The 23,926-nt window shown below is 40.1% G+C and overlaps 2 protein-coding genes and 1 long non-coding RNA gene across 4 annotated transcripts in view; all 3 read right to left on the bottom strand.

Annotated features, from left to right (window-relative positions):
- Nucleotides 1-3,808, bottom strand: part of gpr158 (G protein-coupled receptor 158) — a 69,312-nt gene extending 65,504 nt beyond the window's left edge. For both annotated transcript variants that reach the window (XM_014471270.2, XM_023326736.1), the window contains exon 1: nt 2,345-3,808. In XM_014471270.2, the coding sequence (XP_014326756.1) occupies nt 2,345-3,177 (833 nt within the window). In that variant the 5' untranslated portion in view covers nt 3,178-3,808. The remainder of the gene's footprint in view (nt 1-2,344) is intronic.
- Nucleotides 3,809-7,495: 3,687 nt separating this feature from the next.
- ptchd3 (patched domain containing 3) lies at nt 7,496-12,481 on the bottom strand. Its single transcript, XM_005805742.2, has 4 exons — nt 11,760-12,481; nt 10,356-10,477; nt 9,360-9,505; nt 7,496-9,276 (listed from the first exon to the last, which is right to left on the bottom strand). Exons 1-4 carry the CDS (start codon nt 12,468-12,470, stop codon nt 7,706-7,708), a joined length of 2,550 nt encoding a protein of 849 aa, XP_005805799.1. The 5' UTR covers nt 12,471-12,481; the 3' UTR covers nt 7,496-7,705.
- Nucleotides 12,482-20,832: 8,351 nt separating this feature from the next.
- On the bottom strand, nt 20,833-22,573 carry LOC111606265. Its single transcript, XR_002752004.1, has 5 exons — nt 21,846-22,573; nt 21,584-21,741; nt 21,303-21,461; nt 21,067-21,186; nt 20,833-20,962 (listed from the first exon to the last, which is right to left on the bottom strand). It is a non-coding gene; the product is annotated as an uncharacterized LOC111606265 (long non-coding RNA).
- Between the last annotated feature and the right edge of the window lie 1,353 nt (nt 22,574-23,926).

The following is a 23,926-nucleotide window of genomic DNA, read 5'->3' as shown; positions in this document are numbered from 1 at the left end:
CACATCTGACAAACATTTTGGTTCATTAGCAACAAAAAACAAAAATCAGCAAGTAGCCGAACATCCATCCAAAAATCCAACTGTTCACCCGTCTATCCATCCATTCATCCTTCCAAACATCCAACTGTTAATCCATCCATCCAACCATCCATCCATTCACCTTTCATACCTTCTTATCTGTGCTTTGTATTTATACTTTAAAGCTTTAAAAAGACTATCCATCTTGAATTGTGAAATAAATATTGATCCCTGTTGTTAGCTTTAACCTGCCTGGGGCTCCAAAGGTAAATTAGACGACCACATATGATCAATTAAAAAACGCCAGTAATTAAGCTGCAATGCTTTGTTTGCTTGTTTTTAATACATAAACTCCCATCATTATGTGGTTAGAAATGAGCTTTCCCTCTGCAGAGCAATAAGGAACAGTACCAACTTAATTCTACAACCATTTAATTACCTACTAATCGATGTTTGAATGTATTTGCATTCAGCATAACAAAATGTAAACCAGATTTCTTTTTCATCGTTCTTCTTGAAGTGAAGTTTTAGGTGCTAACAAAAGATGGGAGTGTGATCGCATTCATCACCTCAGGCGCTGCTTGTGAATTTGCAATCAAATTGCTCCAGTCTAAACATGTAAAGCTGCTCTGAGAGGCTTCGGACTGGGATAATGTCTGCTATCTGATAGCCTATTACAGCGTAATCACTGCAGGTTTTGGTCTCATTTGCAATTAATGCTTGTGTGTGAGCAACCGGAGCGTATCAATTAAAGATCAAGTAAAAGCAGCACAACACAACGAGCCAATCACCGGCATGCGGATTCTGAAAAGAAAAAAAACAGCATTTTATAGCATAAAGGTGCAACCAAGGCGTTAAGTGTTGCCTCGTTCGTATTTGTCAGATTTTAGAAATGGTTTCTCATGGAGGAGGATGGAAAAAAGAGAAATGACACGCGACGCTTCCTGTGCAGCAAAGCATCCAGACGAGTGAGTCTGAAAAATGAATTAGGGCCTGTAGCCAGAGGTTTTCCACCGCAGCTACATCCAGTAACATCAAGGTTATTTTTAGCATCCCGCCGCCTTGTCAGACTGGAGGAGAGGAGAAACCCCCTCCTGTAAGGAGAGGGAAGTCGGTGAGAGGCTGCGCGTTTGGAGGGGAAATCAGCTCAGGGAAGACTCTCCAGATTTGGAAATGAAGGGCTGAATAAACCAACCTGAAGTCACAGATTATTAATTTGTTCTAATTGGCGATGTAGTGCTTCATGTTAAGAGAATAAAATGTTATCAAAACATTTTAGTTCTTAGGGATTCCTGCAAAATTGACGACTCAATCCAATGGATTGGGACAACTTTTCAAATGGCTTCGATTGTACTGTTAATGTTATTATGGGACTTATTCATTTTTTTCAAGTCTTTATAACATTTTTGACCAGTTTTTAAAGTAATAAATCAGAAATTTAATATGAAAATTGACTGAATGGATGGATAAATGTAGCTTTTTTAAACAAATGGAACTAGAGCTGAAGCAATTAATCGTGATTAATCAATTATTGAAATAATCATCAAATAATTTAGCAATCATTACAGACGCAAAAAAAAAATTCATTATAAACATATTTGTAAATATGTTCTTCCAAAACCTCCTCAACAGGCATAGTTTTAGCTCCGTCTGGTTCATATTACTGTAAAAAAAAATCTCTTGAGTCCCTTTCTATTCATTTGTTAATCAATTAATCCATAAAATAATCAAGAGATCAGCCTTATATAGAATTGTAGTGAAACAGAAAGGGCTGAACTTTTCACAAGTTGATATTAGAGGAATGTTTTTCTGTATCCTTTGCTAGGAATGATCAAGCACACACTAAAGGAATGTTGTGTGACTGCATTTTAGGTGATAAAATTTTCATTTTCATACTTAAAAAAATAAGGAAATTGGTTACTTATTTGCATTTCTGCAAACAAATAACTAATGTAAAAAAAAAAAGTTAAAAATGTAAAATAAAAAATTATGAAAAATCAAATTAACTGATTAATCTCAAAGTAATTGATTAATCGCTAAAATAATAGTTAGAGTTGCAGCTCTAGAAGGAAAAATCTAAGCATCGAAGAATGGTGCAATGGTTACAATGTTTGGAGTATGGATTTGCGAATTAAGCCAGGAAATCCTTACCTCTTCCATCCAGATTTAAAAAACTTAAACTCTAGACTTTTCCAAGCTGAGTTGGAACAGAACTCAGTCGAACATTATAACTTGGACCTGTTGGTCTTGTAAAAATGCCCATAAATTACATGTTTTGTCGTCTGACTCAATAAACAAACTGAAGTTAATTCGTCGGCGTTTCTACCTGAACTCCGGATCCAGGTTGGACTTCAGGCCGTAGAAAGCTGCGGACAGCGTCAGAAGCCAACGGGGGACAAAATTCCCATTTTCACACTCCAGGTAAGGCGCAGACCACTTGACATGCGTTCGGTCCGGGATGAAACTCTCGGCTCTTTCCGGTGACCCGTCACCACCTTTACTCAGAACCCTTTTGTGGAACCTGGGCTCATGCTTCTCCCTCATCCCGTGGTACCACTCGGTGTCCGCGGTGCGGTTGTGCAGATGGCGACGCGCCATGCGGGGGAGGTCTTGGAGCACAATCTCCCCGCCGGCCCTGGTGGCTTGGAGGAGCACCGGGGGCCCCGCAAACGACGCACCCCCGCCGAAAGTGACCACCGCCCGGTGGATCTTGGCGTCCCCTTCCAGGATGCTCCTCACCAGGGCTTGGTACCACTCCATGTCTCGCCGCAGGTTGTGCTCCCTGGACCTGTTGGCTTGCAGGATCATGCTGAGGAAGTTAGTGGCGTGCAGCACGGTCTCCAGCACGCCGCTCATGGAGTAATGCGGGGTTTCGTGTGACCTTCCACGCAGCAGAGAGGTGAGCTCGTACTTTCTCGAGCAGTTGGCGTGCCTTAAGGTGGTCGAGTCCCCCGTGTGCAGGAAAGCCGTGACCACCCGGGGCAGATGCTCCTCCGGTTTCTCCCCGGGAACGAGGCGAGGCGCACGGAGGAGCGCCAGCCGAGCGCCCAGGTTCGCCTCCACCTCTTCCTCCCCAACGGCTGACTGGTCCGCGTCGAACCGGCTCGACCCGATCACAAAGCCCACATGCAGCAGCAGCGAGAGCCGGAGAACAGCCATCTCCCCCTGCAGAAAGCGTCCACAGATGTCTGAAGAGGAAGCGGGGGGATTTTTACAGCGTCGTCGAGCGGGCGTGATGTGAAGAATCGACCAAAGCTGCTCCTCTAAACCATCGCATCACCACTTGTAGGATATTTCTGAAACACCTGCACCTCTATTGCTGGAATCAGGTAGATAGTCCTTCTTTTTCTCTCTTCTCAGAGAAGCCTCATGCAGCTTGTTGATGTTGAAGATCCCCTCTCAGTCTTGGCTCTGCTGTGCGGCGGATGTTCTCCCCCTGCGTGTGGGCTACACTGAATCAAAACGACACGGGAGGAAGGAGAGAAGGGAAGGAGGGAGGGAAGGGTAGAGAAAGAGCCTTGTTGTTATTATATTTATATATTTTTTAAGAGTCGGGGAGCTCCTCACTTGGATGAGCAAAACGCACTCCGCCCTCTTCCGACCGCGGCAAACACCGAGCGGGCCTATAGAAGCCGGGGAGAACCGCGTCAGGATCCGAGCGCCCCCTCCAAGTCTTCCCGTCCGCCTCATAGGGCTCCGGGAGCGGCATCGATCCGCCTATGGCCGCCGCTTCTGTCAATCACCGAGCCGCGTTTGGTGGAGCGGAGAGAAGACGCTGTCCAGGGTGCTGAGGCAGACGGAGAGGTTTACCAGAGAAGAGCGCCTGATTTACACCAAATGCTCCGATAAGAACCGTATACTACTCACAGAGTTGGTAGTTACATTTACTCAGTTACTTTTACTTGAGTAACTTAATTATGAAGTATCGCTATTCATACTCAGAGCAGAGTACCCAAAAATTGTACTCAACTACTTCAACATATTTTTACTGAAGTAAAAAATAAAGAGTAGCCGTCCAAGAAGTTACTTTAGAGTAAAAAAGTATTTGGTAAAATGTATACCCAACTGCTGAGTAATTGATCAAATGATCAGTTATTTAATATTTAAGTGTAAAATAGTAGAAATACTCCTAAAAGTATTTTGTAATCAAAAAGGTAATCACGTAAATATAACTGAATACATGTACATGCTACTAACCAACTATATTCTTATATGGAAAGTTTCACTCTGTAACGTCACTGAATGAAAACAAGTTTGTTTTAACCAAAAATTCACCAGACACAAACACATACTTGCCATTTTTGTTCAAGTTTCATAAGTTTCATATTGAAAGAAATTGATTTGGATTTTTTTTTATTTTGCCTGATTTTGTTATTTTGTCTTTTTTTCTACATTAAATCCAAACAAACTTGTCTTTCGGCTGTCGTCGGTATTTCTTAATTGGTCGTGCTCAGTGCATAATCACGTCTTGGTATATAATACGCAATTCCACCGACAGATATCAGTAATACAAGGTAAATTATATTCTCAGTATTTACAAAAAGTCACATTAAATATGAACAAATAAACATTTTCTCTGCCACAGCTAACTAATGCTAACTAATGCACTGCCGCTTAGCTAGCTGCTACATTAAGCTAAACATTTGTGGATAGAAACTCTTCTAAAGCATTAGTTTAAAAGTAGAAAAAACTCCAGAAGATTATTTATCCTCTGTTCATTACTTAGCATAGAATCAAATGTAAAATCAGAATGTCAGCTTATCAATCAATCAATCAATCAAATTTTATTTGTGTAGCACATTTCAGCAGCAAGGCATTTCAAAGTGCTTTACATCATATCAAACACAGAAACACAAAGCAACATAGAATCAACAATCAAAACACGACATTAAGTCAAGTTCCATCAATAAATTGGTTATTGATTACGTTTCAAATACAATCCTAAACAGGTGGGTTTTTAGTCGAATTTGCATCCATAAAAGGATTTACCTGTTACACTCCTACTGTGTTATATGGAACAAAATACCTATTGCTATTTTTATTCCCCCTCACGCTCACAATCACACAGTTTAAAACGATGTAGATGCATTTTAATGGGCTTCTGGCACCAGGCTCCTACACCTCTTTCACAGAATTTCGCTCAGGGACTCCGCCGTCCCTCACGGATTTTTGTGCAATTCTATGGTACCCGTTAGTGTCTAGAATTTACAGGGTTTGTGTTACGCGCAGTGACCCTCAGTCACTCGCTGTTTTTCTTCCGGCACGGGGCTCCGTAGGCCTCTCACAGAATTTCGCTCTGGGACTCCGTCGTCCCTCACAGATTTTTGTGCAATTTCAACATAGAATCAACAATCAAACCATGACATTAAGTAAAGTTCCATCAATAAATTTGTAATTGATTACATTTCAAATACAATTCTAAACAGGTGGGATTTTAGTTGAGATTTAAAAGAAGTCAGTGTTTCAGCTGTTTTACAGTTTTCTGGAAGTTTGTTCCAAATTTGTGGTGCATAGATGCTGAAAGCTGCTTCTCCTCATTTGGTTCTGGTTCTGGGGATGCAGAGCAGAACCAGAACCAGAAGACCTGAGAGGTTCTGGAAGGTTGACACAATAAAAGCAGATCTTTAATGTATTGTGGTGCTAAGCCGTTCAGTGATTTATAAACTAACAACAGTATTTTAAAGTCTATTCTTTGAGCTACAGGGAGCCAGTGGAGGGACTTTAAAACTGGTGTTATGTGCTCTATCTTCCTGGTTTTAGTGAGAACGCCAGCAGCAGCATTCTGGATCAGCTGCAGCTGTTTGATTGATTTGTTGGACAGACCTGTGAAGACGCTGTTGCAATAATCAATATGACTGAAGACGAACGCATGGATGAGTTTCTCTAGATCTGGCTGAGACATTAGTCTTTTAATCCTGGAAATGTTCTTCAGGTGATAGAAGGCCGACTTTGTAACTGTCTTTATGTGGCTCTGGAGGTTCAGGTCAGAGTCCATCACTACTCCCAGGTTTCGGGCTGATCGCTGGTTTTTAATTGTAATAACTGAAGCATTGACTCTAGATTGTTCCGCTTTAGGTCCAAAAATAATAACTTCAGTTTTGTTTCCAAGTAATCGTTTCTATTACTTTAAAAGCTAACTTTAGCGCTACATTAGCTAGCTGCTAGCATAAGTTAGAGAAGAAGTTTGCCACTTCCTTGAACAATTTCAGTCATTGAACCGAAAATAGGCGTTTATTTTTTCCTTTCTTACTGCATTTTGACAATTGAATTCATTGACAACTTTAATATTAAGTTGAGAGATGGTCTCCTTTTAGTGAAAGCTAAGTATTAAAGTATTAAGCAAAGATTTGGGGTGTAGTTTTTCATGAAGTGGTGTATAAATGTAATTATTTAATGTAATTTACTACCCAAGATACAAATAAAATTGACATTAAACATGTCTGCTGAATTAATCAGAGTTTGATAAAACAAGCTGTTCTCCTCATTGTCATTCTTTTTTGCTTCCTAGGTTCAGCTCTTAAATTTCATCCGTCTTCCTTTTCTCCTTGGGGTGTTTGGGCCCGTCACGTCACGCTGTGTGGACCAGAAGCATCTCGTCCAGTGGTGAGAGAAGACAGGCGTGACGGAGGGTGGCAGAGCCCAGAGTCGACCCAAGTGCTCCGTTGAAAGATGGAAGATATCGCAAGTCAGACCTGGAAGATCTCTTGGCTTTTGTTTACCAAACTATGTCAAGCTGTATCCCTGGTTTGTGTTTGATTTCTTTGAGTACAGCTGTTTGGGCAGCTGCTTTGAACAACCTACATGACAGGTTTCATAGATTCAGACTGTCTGCTTCAGCTTTTGTGCTTCTAGCTGGACAGATCAAGATTCTTCAAAAATAAGAGTCTCATCCTTAAAAATCGTCACCAGAATACCCAGGAATCTTCTCACTCTTTACAATGTTGTTAAACCACCGAGTCAACAACTCTACTGAAACCTCGTCTAAACACTTCCATATCCTTAACAGGATACACTGATCCAAACAGACAATAATAATTAACAACAAAAAAGTGATTTCAAGCCAAATCATTGTCATAAATGGCCATATTTGAAACTTTTTAACCAATTTCAATAATAAACTCAGCTTGACTGAATGTTTTGATAAATACGATCAATTGGATTGGTTTTATGCTTGGATTTAATCGACTTTTTTCTTGTAAAGTCTCTTAAAATTACGTGTTGCGAATTGATGCAATACAAACACACTTGTTAACACTAAGTATGGAACAAATACACCTGTATTTAGGGTATAGTTACATTTTATAGATTTTTCGTAAACGTAAACTGCATTTTTGTATTTGCTCAGGTTATCTTTGCCTGGTATTAAAACCTGTTCAATCATTTTTAAATCACTAAGGTTTGTGTGTGTTTAATGGTTCTCAGTGGTTCTGCGTTGACCTTGTGATGGACTGTTGTTGGGTAAATCTGAAACAGTTGAAATAGTTAGCCTTTTTTATTTATTTTGCAAATACATAAACCTCAGAAACACAAAATCAAATGCCATAACATTTGTTTACAATACTGGAAAATACATTATTAATTCCAGACAACAAATGAAAATAACTTAAAGTATATGTACATTCAGTCATTGTGGTCTATAAAATTCAAAACCTTTGAGCCTAAAATGTTCCAACTATCCCTCCAGTGGTCAAAATTTACTGGATTTTAAATCTTCCTCATGCTTTTCGTCTTCATCTGAGCTGCATGTACCGGCTGTCAGGAATACCGGCATAAAAACAAGGCCATGAACCATCCCAATAAACATAACCAGGAAAAAAATCTTGAAGAAGATCCTGAAGGTGTGAAATTCAGACATGGACAACACCGACACCCCTAAAACTGTGGACAGGGCGCCTTGCATGATGGGGTAACCCAGACTGGACAGAGCGTCCACTGCCTTGTCTTCAGGACGGGGCTTCTCACTGGAGACAAAGGCGTAGGACACGTGAGCGGAGAAGTCCACGGTGAATCCGATGCAGACGGTGAAGACGATCATGGATATGGAGTCCAGACTGATGTCCCAAAGAGCCATGAACCCATTGACCCCAGCAGTGACTGAACCGATCGAACAAGTGACCAACAAGGAGCAGACCGGGTTGGGAATCAGCAGGAGAGAGACGACCAACATCACAGCCGTGATAACCCCGACGTTTTTAATGGTGCTCTTCACCACAACGTCATACTGGTCAAAGTAGATGAACTCGTGGTTGTAGACCAATAAAGACGCTGCCTGGCATCTGCCTACAGTAGATTTGAGGATTTTGAGCATTTCAATTTCCTCGCTGGCTTTAGTAATATTCACAGTTTGGATGAAAAACCGGGACGCATGGATGGCATCTCCGGTCTGGTTCACATCTTGCTTAAAAAATGGATATAAATCAAAAAATGGAGGCAGATTTGAGAGAAAAACATCCTTATCATCAAGGTTTAGATGTTTCTCTTGACCATAGGACAAGTAAGAGTCCAACCAAGATGTGTAGACGTCTCTATCAATGAAGTGGAGCTCTTTAAAGTCTTCTATGCATGCCTGAAGTTGAGATCTTTTATCCTTATCCCAGTACGCCAATTTCCCTTTTACAATGACCATGACAGATGGGCCATAATCATAAAAATACTGCCTGTCTTTAATGTTGAATTTCGTAACATGAGAGTCATCAGCTGCCAGATCATAAAGTTCAATTCCCTGCTGCATATGGCAACATCCAAACACGCTTGTAGCTAAATACGCCAGATAAATAAAGACTACCACGCCTTTAACCCACGGTTTCATCAAACAAGGTCCGTAGTAATCCTTAAAGAAATTACTCGCTGGTTGTTTTTTCTCCGCTCCTGTGAACTTATCGTAGCTTCCTCCCACGCAGCAGATGTTGTACATCTCCGTCTGGTTCGCTGACTTCTGTGATGGTACTTTCATGCAGGTTAGCCAGTGCCGGTTGCTAGCCTCTCGCCTGCCGTTTAAAGCCACGAAGGCGCCGAAGAAGGTGATGGTGTAGACGTAGCAGAATATGATGGAGGTGGCGGTGTACAGACAGAAGGACTGCACTGACGGGAAGTCGGACATGACGCCGATGAAGAACTTGGGGACGTCCGTCAAGGCGGTGATGGTGATGGACATCACCGCTTCTTTGTAGGTGTGACCCATCCGCTTCGGTACGGGGTCGTTCACGTGGGTGTGCTGCCAGTCGGACACCATGATGAACATGTTGTTCAGGCCAATTCCTAGGAAAAATAAAAATAACATGCTTGTTTTAGCATCTGCTCAAATGATGTTGAATTAGAAAGATGTTGTTTTGCTTCCTCACCGAGTATTAAAAAAGGAGAGTTGGCCACAGTTATGACAAACGGCACTCCGATGTAAAGCAGCAAGCCGAAAGAGGAGACGACTGCCAGCCCAGAGGTTAAAACGCCAAAAACAGCCACCCACATTTTGTTCCTGACATGGTCCGATCTGCCAGGGAGGTTAAACAATTATTTGTTTTATATATTATTTTATTAAACTTGCAGTATGTAACTTACATAAAGAGTAAATTTTTTTTTTACCATGTCGTGAATTTGTTATGAGACAGATAATCTGTGAAAACATTAATCTCCGGTATGAGCTCCTACTGCTGTCTGCTGCTCCCGACAACCAATCAAAGCCAGGAAGAGGGTCTTAACGCTGTCAATCAACCTTGGGTACTCGCTTGTAGATATGCTAATTGCCAAAAAACAACTTACAGATACAGGAAAACCATGGCCATATTAAGTAGCCTAGGATTCTCAACAGGCAATGCTAGTTGTAGCATAGCTAGCATGAGCAGTGATTGACAGCACTAATGACTCTGATTGGTTGTTTCTAATTAGCACTGGGAGAAGACAGAGGAGCTCAATTATTATCTGTCTCATAACATACTGTCACAACATAATGACAGTTTCAACAAATATGTAAAAAGAAAATATTTTTTAAAATAAAAGTTACATTTTTAGAAATCTCTGGATATCAAAACATTTCAAGTAAAAAAAAAATATATTACTTTATGTGAAACTTCTGCAACAATTTACAAATTAAATAATAAAAATAAAAGAAATTATGAATTTTGCAAAAATTAAACTTTTTGTCTTGCGTTTTAATTTTCCCCCTTGCACGTACACACTAACATTAAGTGTTTTTATTAATAGCAACTCATCTTTGAGCCCATTAAGTCAGAAATTATGCAGCGTTTCCTGTGTGTGTCACTCTTTCATCGCTCAAACTGATAAATAACAGCTCTCTGTGTCCTGCGTTTGACTCTGCGTGGCAGCCGTTGATCACTCCTTACCTCAGGCAGGATATCACAGACAAGCTTATAGCGCAGGCGTAAGTGATGAGGAATAAAGGGAATCCATCTACGGTGTGGCTGTCGATCTCCTCCTGCTTGGATTTAGAGGTGTAGTAAGAGACCTGCAAAGCAGCACAGCAGAAAGAAAATCATGTTAAGCTTCACCGCAGTGGCAACATGGTTTGGATTGCAAGAGATTTTCAAAAACAAAGAACAATTTATGTGGAAATACACCTCTATGCCTCTTAGCATACGGTAACTGTTCATGTTTTTCTCACAAAAAGCAAGAGCACAGTTTACGAACTGTTAAAATATCTTACATTTAAACTGTTTTAATATTATCAATTTAGATTTAAAGGGTTTATTTTCCATATTCTTCCTTGGACTTTGGCTCCTTTTTACTTGTAATAGCACATTGTCCAGTTTAAGCCAAAAGAAATCAGAACAGCAAAGAACTGAAACTAAAACAGAATTTTTTCTTCTGTTTCTAGTTGAATCTATACAAAAAATATAAAAGATATTTCAGTTTAGCACAAAGCATCAACAATTTTGAATTCCAATGACAATGACTCTACTGTCTTGAAGATCGTCAAAAGGTTTTTGGGAAATGTGAGGAGGGTCTTTGTGTGCTTTTTTGCACAAAATCATTTTTGATAATGAGATTTTGTTCTGCTCAGTTCTGCTTATTTTGAGCTTCTTTCACAATGAGCATTTTTAGGCCGTCTTGTCACTTTAAGTCCAAATAAGCTGCTGCTGGCCACGACCCCCAACTCAACGTTTACACTCACACATGAAAATGGCTGCATGGATGTGCAATTATACATCTGTACAGCTTTGAAAAGCAGAAGCGGAGCCTCCTGCACAACCAACACGAATGCAGAAAGTGGTTTCTGGATGATAAGTCAACACCAAAATGATTGTCTTTTCCAGCAGCCATTGTACAGCGCATACAGAGGCAAAACCTGCTGACCAAATATGCTGGAACTCTGCGGGGGTTGCTAGGTAACAGGATGGGCTGAGTTGGGGTTTTAAGGTAACTCTGCAATGCCTGTTGAATGCGACTTATCAGGAGGTTTTTTCTAACAGCTAATTTTCCAGACACCCAAAAACATTAAGTTATTGCCAAAAAAAGCAGTTGTTTTGTTTTTTTGAGTGTTTGAACTGTTTTTAGAAGCAATTGAGACCCAAATGGAGTTACAAAAATGTATGAAATCCTAATGTTGTATAACAGGTCCCCTTTATGTGATTTGCTAATTGTACATGTTTGGCAGTTGTGAAATTGAACACATTTCAAATCTTTTAGATTCATATATTTAACTAATGTTTCTAATCCCATTTAAAATAAAGGTGTGGATATGACATTTTTTGACTACACAAATAAAATAAAATGGCAGTGACACATACGTCAATGTTTTTCCTGTCCATCTCGTCCGACAGCAGAGCTTTAAATTCTCTCAGCCATAACTTCGAGGCCTTGGCTGCAGTTTCTTGGCTGTTTAAATAGTAGTAGAGCTTCACAGCTTGAGCCCTCTGGATGGTGCTGTTAGCATCTGTTACCACTCCACCAAGAGCAGAGCCCAGGAAGACTAAACCGGACCCGTGGTTGTGTTCTGGGTAGGTGATGCCGGTTTCATTGCCACCGATGAGTTCCAGGATGATGTTTGAGAAGCACTTTCCATTGGCTTTGGCACACACCTGGCTGAATCCCAGCCCCTTTCTGTCCACAGAAATGTCCAGGATCTTCTCGTTTAGTCTGACGATGTCCTCAGAGGCGGGGCTTTCCAAAATATTGTTGCTGTTCTTTGAGACAGCAATGAGGGATGCAAAGTTCCCCTTGTCGTACAAGCGGTTCTCAGAAAACATGGAGGTATTGTACGGAAAGTTCTCCCTAACAAAAGCCCTCGTTGCCTTTGAGGGCCCTTTCTTGGGGGTAAACTGGCGCTCAAGATCATTGTCTTCTCTGTCTTTGAGAAAAACAAACCCCCCACTAAGAGACGCTGTGATTAAGACAGGAATGACGAAGAAATAAAGCGGATAGGAGCCAACTGTGGAGCCAAGTTTTTCAAAAAGGTTCGACAGAGGCCGAGAGAGGCAGTCTGTGCGTCTACAGCCCATCTTTACTCCTGGAGGACTGGAACAGGAATGGACAGCGTTCCTTATAAAGACTGGAACAATCTTTCAAGAAAGTCAAAGTCAGGGAAAGTACTGCTGATAATGAGGCTCCTTCCTGTAACACTGATAAGCAGCCACCTTAAAAAGATTAAAAAAGTTGGGTAAGACAAAACCCAAGACAAGTGAAACCAGTTACGACATGTTGTCATTTACTTAGGTCACCTTTTATTACCGTAAATAAGTGACATGTAGAGGAGTGGTCATGTCTTTGTAAATTACTACATAATTGTTGCACCTTTGAAATGTGAAACTGCCTGTTAAAGGTGATAAGTCACTAAAAGGAAGCCATAAAAGAATCCTGAAAATCGTTGCTCAATGGATTTACTGTACTGGCGTTTAAATGTTAACCACTTTTAAAGCTTGTGTAGACAGATTTAACAGCAGGATTCTTACTTTTTTTATTTCTTGACTCGTGCTGCATGACCCAGACTTTCTAGGAGTTATGACATGTGGGACATCTTGGAAATTTGTTTCATAACGATTGTTGACGTCAAGATCCGATGTTCGGGTGAGAATAAAGCTGTTTATGACAGATTTTTTACAGCAGGATTAAAGGCTTCACATGCAGGAGTTTCAATTATTTCTCCATATTTAGTCCACATCTCCAAAATATCACAATTTTCACCAAGTCACTTTAACTATTATTCTGGTGAGTTTATTTCTATTTTCTATTGGTTTCACAAAAATACATCAATAATTATGATGCATTTTCTTATTTTTTCCATCATGTGAACTCAAACTACATATGAATTACCAACCCCACACAGACAAAACCTGAATTATTTTCTGTAAGTTTTGCCTTTTGTTTATATGCACTGAAGCATTTGTTTACATCCAGTAAATACATTTATAAAGAATAGGGTTCTGGTAATATTATAGAGAAAACCTCCTTCACAGAATCAAGTTAGAACCAAATAAAAGGAAACTACAACTTCTAGAACTGTGAAAAGACAGTAATTATATCCCAAAAACCAAATCCTTGTCCACAAAAAATAATATACTTTACACGCATTTAAAGTAGACGATTATAGGTTTATAATGTAGTAATTCTGACTTCTGAGTTGGAAAAATCAACCGAAACACTCCCCTAAGTCAGACTTCCCGCTCAAAAAGCCGGAGAATCTTTAACATACCGACATTGAGATCCAATATGGCCGCTCCTTGCATCAGCAATAGTCAGCTCTGTGAATATATTGTGACAGTTTGGCATGAGACAGAAAATCTGTGAAAAAAAACAAGCTCAACTAGTTTCTCCCGGAGCTAACTGGAAATTACCAATCAGCGTTGTCAGTCACCACTCCGTGTGGCGCTGCACATGCCTCCTTCATGTTCCCCCTTTGCTCTCTGCCACGCTGCAGCTAGCACAGCCCATCATGAATGCTAATGCTAGTTAGCATAGCCACCGATGTCAGCGGATAAACTGTTTTTCTCCAGCTAGCACAGCTTATCATGAATGCTAATGCTAGTTAGCATAGCCACCGATGTCGGCGGATGAACAATTTTTCTCCAACGGTAAGTTGTTTCTCGGCCATTAGTACATTTAGCAACGAGTACACATGTTGATTGACAGCACTAAGACCCTACACCCAGCTGACTGTAGCTTTAAATTGATGTTCATAAGAAGTACTACAAAAATGTCTGGGTTAAAGCGTAAACCATTAAATATTTTTAAACTTAGCATCTTTTCAACCCGACAATGCATTTCCTGTTCCAGAAAAGGCAAAAAGCTACCCTGGGGAGTCTCTTTAAACCTTACCATCTGCTTTCTTCAACCAAGTTAATTACTTTTGAAGGTCTAACTCAATAAAAAATTAAACAAAAACTAAAAAAGAAAACAGAAACAAAAGAGGAAACCGAATAAAGTTCAACATACTGATCTGATTGATTTAGAGTATATAGATTCAAAGTCCTGCTGAACAGGACAGAAGATCTCTGATCTCCAATATCTACCAAGGAACATTGAGTTTCTAATTTCCCCAACACATTTAAGTTTGAAGTGTCTTCACCCATGTTGCTGTGCTAAATAAACCATCCTTATCAGTTGCACAAACCATTTTTATATGCTTTTGGAGAGCAACCCAAAGGACTCCTGGTTGTGCTAATCTAGACAGCAGAATTGTGAGTTATTATAAAGTATTATAAATGTTATTTTTAAGACTTTAACATCAGATTTTAAGTGGGAATCAGAGTCATAACTAGGTTTCCAAGCCCTGCTGTTATTTAACAACTGTCAATCAGCTGTCATTCTCAGTCAAGGCGACGTTCGTATCTTATTTCACACAAATCTATCAAGGTCATTTCTTTTATTATTCTATGACTGATGGATGCATTCCAGCTCTTTCATCACAGGGAGAAAATCTGACAGATAGTAGCCAGAAGCTTGATGAAGACATTGAGTTAATGTATTTTCTTTTAACATCTTTCAGTTATTCAGCTCACCTTTAATTGAATCATTGTCTTGGACTATTATCTAAGGTCCAATAAAGATACTTAATAATAAACTGGCACTTTTGGTGTTGCTTAGCCATGAGTTTGCTTCAAAATGTAAATGAGTTCAATCCCAACACCAACAGTTATCATTTTCAGGTTGAACGCTCCTTCTGACACCTTCCTCACCCCCTCCTGTTTTTTTTTTCCTACTTTTCAGAGACATGCTAGGTGTAAATTAGTGTTGAGGCTAATTGGCTGCAAAAGTGAACTGGATGTTGAGAATTACTGGATGACACTTCTATGTCTTTAAAGTATTTTAATACTTGATATCTTTGTGTCTCATCTATCTGTCTATTCATTTGTCTAGCTAAGCAACTAGATATCTGTTAGCTTGACATATATTTGTTGAGCTAGCTACCCAGGTAATCTGGTTAGCTAACTATCTACCAACCTAAACAGTTGCCTTTTCACTCTCTACCTATCTAAAATTAGTTTGGCTTACAACCTAACCATTTGTTTAGCTATCTAGATAGATGATCAAGTGCTTAGTTTAGTTGCTACCTAGCTAGCAAGCTAGCAGTTTATTTAGCTAATACTCTAGCTACTTCACATTTAAGCCAAGAATCTATGTGGCAAGTCAGCCAAATTTTGGAGTTCTTGTTTTAAGCTAGCTAGGTAATTATCTCGTTAACTTAATAGCCACCAACCTATTCAGTTGCATGTTCACTATCTACCTAGGTAAAATTTGTTTGTCTGACTAGCATTTTCACAAGCTAAAAATGCTAGTCTAGGTAGATGAGCTAGATAGATGACTATGTCATCTAGCTATGAAGCTACTAAACCTGCAAGCTAGCTAGTTATTTGCTTAGCTAATGTAGCATCTCAAAGGTTTAGGATCTCTATATATGTGCTTTTTTGAATACAGAACAAAACATTTAAACTTTAGAATTTTCAAATAAAACAAACAAAAGGAAATACTCAATATGTTTTAAATTAATCAACATGGAGAGGTACAATGTACCTGTGTAGCTTACTGCATTCAATTTGCACTCAAGTCAAACTTCCACTCGGAAAATGGGGCAACTCCGACTACCCACAGTTAAGATTTCGAGATGCCCACTCACAACTTTAGTAGTAAACTCTGTTACTCTTATTACTAATATTAATTCTTTAAGGGTTTTTTTCCACACTCAATCACTTGAACCAGTGGGGTTTGTAGTGTGAATCTCTACGATTATCCTAGTTAATGGTGTTAGCCAGTTTAGGCATCGACAGTGGAAGGATGGACTGTTATCGGGTCGAAGCGTAACCCACCGGGTTTTCAACAGGTTAATTTCCTCCTCTCTCTTTCCCTTTCCTTCCCCTGTTGAAAAAGCAGCTTCCATTATGCCATAAGTTCACATTAAGACGACGGGGAAAGGCTGGTACCTGCAATTATCCCTGCTCAGCCAGCCGTGGGTCACTAGATGCTGAGCAACATCTGGCTCGCTCTATACCATCACCACTCACACGTGCATACACACTCATGCACCTGCACGTTCCCATCCTCCTCTTCCTCCAGACTGTTAACTACCGATTCTTCACACTCACCTGCCAAGCAGCTTGATTAATAAGGGCAATGTTCACAGTGAAGCAAACAGCAGATACAGAGTGGAGATCAGGGGAAGCAAGTGCTACGACCAGCTACAAGGAAGGCTACAATGTGTGACCATGTATTATGTAATATATTCATGTGTAGCCAAGGCATGGAAGAATGAATACTCAGAAGTGCAGGAATTAAATCTGTTATTTAAACTTTAGCAGTAAGAAAAATAGAATACAGAAAAATCTTGTTTTCCTCACTGCAACGACTTAGAAACAGCTTTCCAGTTCACAGGACATGCTAGCAAAGAGATTTACCAAATTTGGCTCGGCTTTCCATTTATTTACACCACCACAGTCATAGTCCAGCAGACAGCATGAAAGTTCAAGATTCCTTACTGAAGGATACAGTCATCAAATAATAGTCTCATTGGCTTTAGTCCAGTTTTGTGTTAAAGCTGCAGTATGTACTGTATGTTTTTAAAATATCTGTTAAGCTGTCACCATTTAATGATAGTTTATGAGATAATCTCAATCTCCCAGAGCTAGTAGAAGAAATCCACTGCACCCAAACAAAAATAGACAATCAGAGTCAGGAGGCGGGTCTTAACGCTGTCAATCAACCTCCTGTATTTGATTCCAAATGTGCCAATGGTGAAGAAACAACTTACAGTTACAGAAAAATTGTTTTTCTGCCATCATCAGTGGACATGCCAACTAGCTTTAGGCTATGCTAGGTGATTTACAGCGCTAAGCCCCGCCTCCTGGCTCTGATTGGTTGTTTCCAGTTAACCCTAGGAGAAGGCAGAGTAACTTGATTTTTTTTTTTTTTTGCTAGTCATGACATGGTGACCGTTTCAAATCTGTAAACAAATATTTTTTAAATAAGTTACATTCAGGCAGTAGAAATTTAATTTTTTCCAATCTATTTGAATTAATGGCAGCCAAATATATCCACAAAACCAGTTTTGATCAAAGTTCCTTCAAAGTAACCTCAACTAGGTTTGAACGCAGGATCTCTACCAGTTTAGACAAGATGAGTGCTCAAATATCAGACAACAAAGTTTGGGATTCAGATGCCACTTGCTAAAAGACAATTCACCAACAATTAGTGGAGCCTTGTGTAAAATTTTAAACATTTTACTCTTATAAGGTGCACTCAAATTGTCAAACTTTGTGTTGTGTATCAATGCCATTTGGTTCAAATAAATCATTAAAAGCATCAAATCAATGACATTCATTTCCACGATGAGGTAAAACTTTAAGATAAGAGTTTAAGTTTGAAGGTTGTTGCAGAAAACAGTTGCTGGTCTCCATTAGTTCTGCTAAAATCTGAAATTTCCAGAAGGAATTTTATTGGTTGCAAAATCCCTACTTTATGGTCGGACTAAACGACCATAAAGCAACAAGTTTCTCAAGAAAGGCAAAACTTTTTTTTTTCACATTTCTTCTGAAAACTAAGTTGGACGCAAACAAATTTCTGGAAAAACCCACTTTGCCCCAGCAGGTACAGAAATTCAAAGCAACATCAAATCTATGTCCAAATTACGGGATGATTCAGCGGTCACTTTCCAGGAATGTTTTAAAGGCAATGAAACTTTAAAACATCAATAAAAAGACCAATAAAAATGGCTACAATGGAACAGCTTGTTATTCCAACACCATATCCTGTTACAACATATTTCATTTTGTTGGCATTATAAGACACCATCCTTATCAGTGAAGAAGAAATTCAATGTTCCAGAAATGCTTAACTGTTCTTGCTAACATTTTTATTGTTTTTGAGATGACAGACATACCAATAAAGATAAAAGGTTTGGTAAAGAACACCGTAATTACATAACAATCTCAGCAAGTTTTATAAACAGTAACTGAGTCCAGAAATTTACTTGAGCTACACAAGATTGCAACTGTACTTACAGATTTAAATATACATAAAGGCCCATGAATATTTAGTTTAACAGTCCTTATGTTGCACCTAAAGCACGAAAAAAAATTTGTGTTCACTATTGCAGCTTCAGAAAATATCTAAATAGCATTTCCACATAATTTTCAAAACCTTGAGCCTCTTCAATCTGCTCTAGTTTAAAAACAACAATATTTAACGCACGTCAAACAAAATGGCGGCTTTAAGTGTGCTGACATCACTCTGACTTATAGAAACAAGTCAACAATTCTTTGAAGAACCTTCTGCTGATAAAACACAGGGAGAAACCTTGACTTATGTCTGTAGCTCTAAGCGGGAACCCTGTCTATATCACCATCTCTAAACAGGAACATTCTGCGTTTACATTTTTAAGCGATCTTTGGGCTGCTCTTGGTCCGATCCCTCACCTAGGACCCGTTTGCCCCAGCAAAGCCGACCCAACTAGAGGCGTGAAGCCTCTGACAGCTCTAGGATCACTGGGACACTCAAACCTCTCCACCACGATAAGGTAGCAGCCCACGGAGAGGAAAAAACAAAACCAGAAACAGTTCCATTCTCTGACCTGAACTGATCTGGGGAGAGGCCAGAAGGTGGCGCTCTGGAGTTTCTAACTAAACTAGAAGTTTAGTTAGAAACTAAACGTTTTGTTTTCTCAGTTATTTTTCTTTCCGTAGATTCTGCACCTGGTCTGGCGTTCTGATTGGCTGTGGTTTCTTCCTGGAGGAGGGCATCGGCTGACATGATGCTGCCATCACCCAACTGTCATCCGTCACCTGCTGTCAACTTTTCACTTCCATGAACATGGAAAGTTCTCCTGATCAGCTGACCTGTTGTTGTGTCTCTGCTCTGTCTTCTCCCAGGTCCAGTCGGTCGTGGCAGATGGCTGCTGGTACTGAGTCCGGTTCTGGTTCTGCTGGAGGTTTCTTCCTGGTAGAGGGGAGTTCTTCTTCTCCACTGTCACAACATGCATGCCCTGTATGAGGGACTGCTGTAAAGTCAACAACTCGACACAAACAATTTGCTGTCGCCCCCTGCTGGTCAGGAGGAGTGAATGCTGTAAGTAATGACTCGATACAATCTGCTGGGTTTCGTTTGGTATGAACTCTTTAAACCACTTTATAATTAACTGAACCTAATGAATTGGTAACTTGGATCTACAGTAATCTGATTAAATTGAAATGATTTTTTTTAAATGCCTTGACAACAACATTGTTGTGAATTAACGTTATAATTATACGATGTGAACATTTTGGCATCTACTTTTGGGGTTTTGAACATTTTGGTATCTACTTTTGGGGTTTTGAACATTTTGGTATCTACTTTTGGGGTTTTGAACATTTTGGTATCTACTTTTGGGGTTTTGAACATTTTGGTATCTACTTTTGGGGTTTTGAACATTTTGGTATCTACTTTTGGGGTTTTGAACATTTTGGTATCTACTTTTGGGGTTTTGAACTTTCTTATATTGGTTGTTGGGGGTTTTTGTTTGGTTTTTTTATATTGTTTATTGGTGGGGCTCATTTGTTAGTTTGAAAGTTCAATTTTATATATTGCCAATTCACAACAAATGTCGTCTCAATGCACTCTGAAATCATTTTTGTTCAGTCACATGTAGTCCAATTGCTAGTACAATAAGCTCAGTTGCTTATTAAAGTAGTTTATAAAGTTTGTACCCAACAAAACCCAGCAGATTGTATCGAGTCATTACTTACAGCATTCACTCCTCCTGACCAACAGGGGGCGACAGCAAATCGCTTGTGTCGAGTCCTTGACTTTACAGCAGTCCCTCATACAGAGCATGCATGTAGAGACGGTGGAGAAGAAGAACTCCCCTCTACCAGGAAGAAACGTCCAGCAGAACCAGAACCGGACTCAGTACCAGCAGCCATCTGCCACGACCGACTGGAGCTGAGAGAAGACAGAGCAGAGACACAACAACAGGTCAGCTGATCAGGAGAACTTTCCATGTTCATGGAAGTGAAAAGTTGACAGCAGGAGACGGATGACAGTTGGGTGATGGCAGCATCATGTCAGCCGATGCTCTCCTCCAGGAAGAAACCACAGCCAATCAGAATGCCAGACCAGGTGCAGAATCTATGGAAAGAAAAATAACTGAGAAAACAAAAACAGTTTATATAAATAATGTAGTAGAAACACAAAATGACAAACAGCAGCATAAACACAGACAGATCCTAACTAGTCTAAGCTTTCTCGTAATCAATGCCATAACCATGGTAACACCATAATGATGCAAAAACACATTCTCAAATAAAAAAAAACAACAACAAAAAACATTCAACACTGAAAGAAATTTTGAATATCTAAAATAATAAACAAAAAAGCAAAAATTAATAATGAAGTCTCTGATCAAAATTGTCCAAAACAAACTGAAGTCGTTTTGATAAATGTTTTAGCTTCAGCCATTTTCCTCCATCAGCCAATGGGGGGTGATGAAGGGCGAAATCCGAGACAAAAACAAGATGATCCAGAACGATTCCTGAAAGACAACAGGACAGGTTTAACATAAAACCCTTTTACAACTCAGAATGAAATCATCACTTTTCAAAAACTCAAAAGATCTATTAAATAATAGCAAAATACCTGAAGCATTTCTTGAGGAAGACTGCTCATCCCGAAGGTTGGGTCACTAAGGTCATCCATCAGAAAGGAAGCGATGAGGTTCTTTTCCATCGTCATTGGGACGATGATCCAGGAAGGTTCCTGAAGGACAACAGGCAGGATGACAACAGGACGGGTGCAGGTTTTACCCTTTAACAACTCAATGAATAGTCACTTTTTCAAAAACTCACACTTGCAAATATCAAACAGCAAAATACCTGCAGCATTTCTTGAGGAAGACTTCCGATTGGTAGGGTAATTGAGATCATCCATCAGCAGGGGTCGAGGAGGTTCGATGAAGGCCTTTTCTGTCGGTCGATGGGGGTTCGATGAAGGCCGAAATCCAACATGAAAAACCAGATGATCCAGGAGGATTCCTAAAGGACAACAGGACAGAAAGACAACTATACAGGTGCAGGTTTAAGATCAAACCCTTTATCAACTCTGAAACCATCACTTTTCAAAAACTCAAAAGATCTCCTAAATAATATCAAAATACCTGAAGCATTTCTTGAGGAAGACTTCTGAGTTCGATGGCAGGGTCACTGAGGTCATCCATCAGCGGTGGGGGGTGATGAAGGCCTTTTGCCGTCAGTCGATGGCGGTCCGATGAAGGTCATAATCCAACATGAAAACCCAGATGATCCAGGTGGATTCCTAAGGGATAACAGGACAGAAAGACAACAATACAGGTGCAGGTTTAACTCTGAAATCATCGCTTTTCAAAAAATCAAAAGATCTCCTAAATAATATCAAAATACCTGAAGCATTTCTTGAGGAAGACTTCTGAGCTCGATGGCAGGGTCACTGAGGTCATCCATCAGCGGTGGGGGGTGATGAAGGCCTTTTCCATCAGTCATTGTCAGGAGCAGTCGGGGAGTGGGTGGGTCACTTGAGGACTTTTTCCCCCATAAGTTGTTGGTCTTGTCGGTTTTTATCGTTACCTTCTTAGTAATTCTGATTATTGATTCAATAAACATATTTGACTGGAGAATCCAAGTTTGGTTGGTTAGTTAGTTTTCACATCTTTACCCGTCGGCTGGGTTCGTTTTCACACAAACTCGACCGAAAGGCAACTAACCCTTTACCCGTCGGCCGGGTTCGTTTTCATACAAACCCAACCGAAGGGTAACTAACCCTTTACCCGTCGGCCGGATTTGTTTACACACAAACCCGACCGAAAGGCAACTAACCCTTTACCCGTCGACCAGGTTCGTTTACATACAAACCCAACCGAAAGGCAACTAACCCTTTACCCGTCGGCCGGGTTCGTTTTCATACAAACCCAACCGAAGGGTAACTAACCCTTTACCCGTCGGCCGGATTTGTTTACACACAAACCCGACCGAAAGGCAACTAACCCTTTACCCGTCGACCAGGTTCGTTTACATACAAACCTGACCGAAGGGTAATTAACCATTTACCCGTCGGCCGAGTTAATTTTCACTCAAACAAGACCGAAGGGTAACTAACCTCTTACCCGTCAGCCAGGTTTGTTTTCACACAAGCAAGACCGAAAGGCAAGTAACCCCTTACCCGTCGACCAGGTTCGTTTACATACAAACCCAATCGAAGGGTAATTACCCATTTTCCCGTCGGCCAGGTTTGTTTTCACACAAACAAGACCGAAAGGCAAGTAACCTCTTACCCGTCTGCAGGGTTTGTTTACACACAAACCCGAAGAGTAACCCGAGCCCTTTACCCTTTGGTCGGGCTTTGAAAAGCTATACCTTTCTTTGAAAAAGCTATACCTTTCTTTGAAAACACTATACCTACCGTGTTTTTCTTGCGTGGAGCATTGTGCATGGTGCTTCGTTGTACTCCGTTGTTACCAAATTCCTTGAACTCATCCGATGACTTCATAGCCCTGAGGTGTGACTACCAGAAGTACCAAACCACATTTCCTGGCGCTGAATTCATACTCTTACCTTTCACAGTCCGAGGCCATCTGGTGCCTTCAGAGTCGTCACTCCATCTCAACAAAAACTGTTGATCGCTTTCCATGTCTTCCAGGTCCATGTACCATGTCTACCCGGTCCATATACCATGTCTTCCAGGTCCATATACCATGTGTTGACAAGGCCTTAAATTCTCAACCATCAGCTCAAAATTATCATCCACCACCACAGACACTGAGGATGCATATAGTGACAGTAGAACAGAAAAACTTCCCTTTAACAGGAAGATTTCCCAAAAAAAAACTGCAGTTATCAAACATTGATTAAAAGTTATGCAAGGTGAAGCTTACATAACAAGTGAACAATGGACCAAGTCAGTCAGCTTAAGCAATGCCTCCTACTGAGGATCCACGTGGCAACAAAGAATGGAAAAACTTCCCTTTAGCAGGAAGATTTCCAGAAAGAAAGACTTCCCTTTAACAGGAAAACTTTCCAAAAAATAAAAACAAAAACCGGTCATCAAACATTGGTTAAAAGTTAAGCAATCCTTCATGTTGAGGATACATGTGGCGACAGTGGAGAGGAAAAACTTCCCTTTAACAGGAAGACTTTCCAAAAAGAAAGACTTCCCTTTAACAGGAAGACTTTCCAAAATGAAAGACTTCCCTTTAACAGGAAGACTTTCCAAAATAAAATTAACACTGCACCAATTATGTAAATTGGTTCAAAGTTAAGTTAAAGCCATGACTTGTACTGAGGATCCCATCTGGTGACAGTGGGAAGGAAAAACTTCCCTTTAACAGGAAGACTTTCCAAAATAAAATTAACACTGCACCAACTATGTAAATGCATTATAAATAAGATTAAACAATGCCTCCTGCTGAGGATTCGCATGTTAACAAGAATGTAAAAACTTCCCTTTAACAGGAAAACTTTCCAAAATA

This window comes from Xiphophorus maculatus, chromosome 21 (genome assembly GCF_002775205.1).
Source record: "Xiphophorus maculatus strain JP 163 A chromosome 21, X_maculatus-5.0-male, whole genome shotgun sequence".
In the NCBI taxonomy this organism is placed as follows: domain Eukaryota; kingdom Metazoa; phylum Chordata; class Actinopteri; order Cyprinodontiformes; family Poeciliidae; genus Xiphophorus; species Xiphophorus maculatus.
The sequence above is the reverse complement of the archived record's forward strand: the minus strand, read 5'-3'. Positions and strand labels throughout refer to the sequence as shown.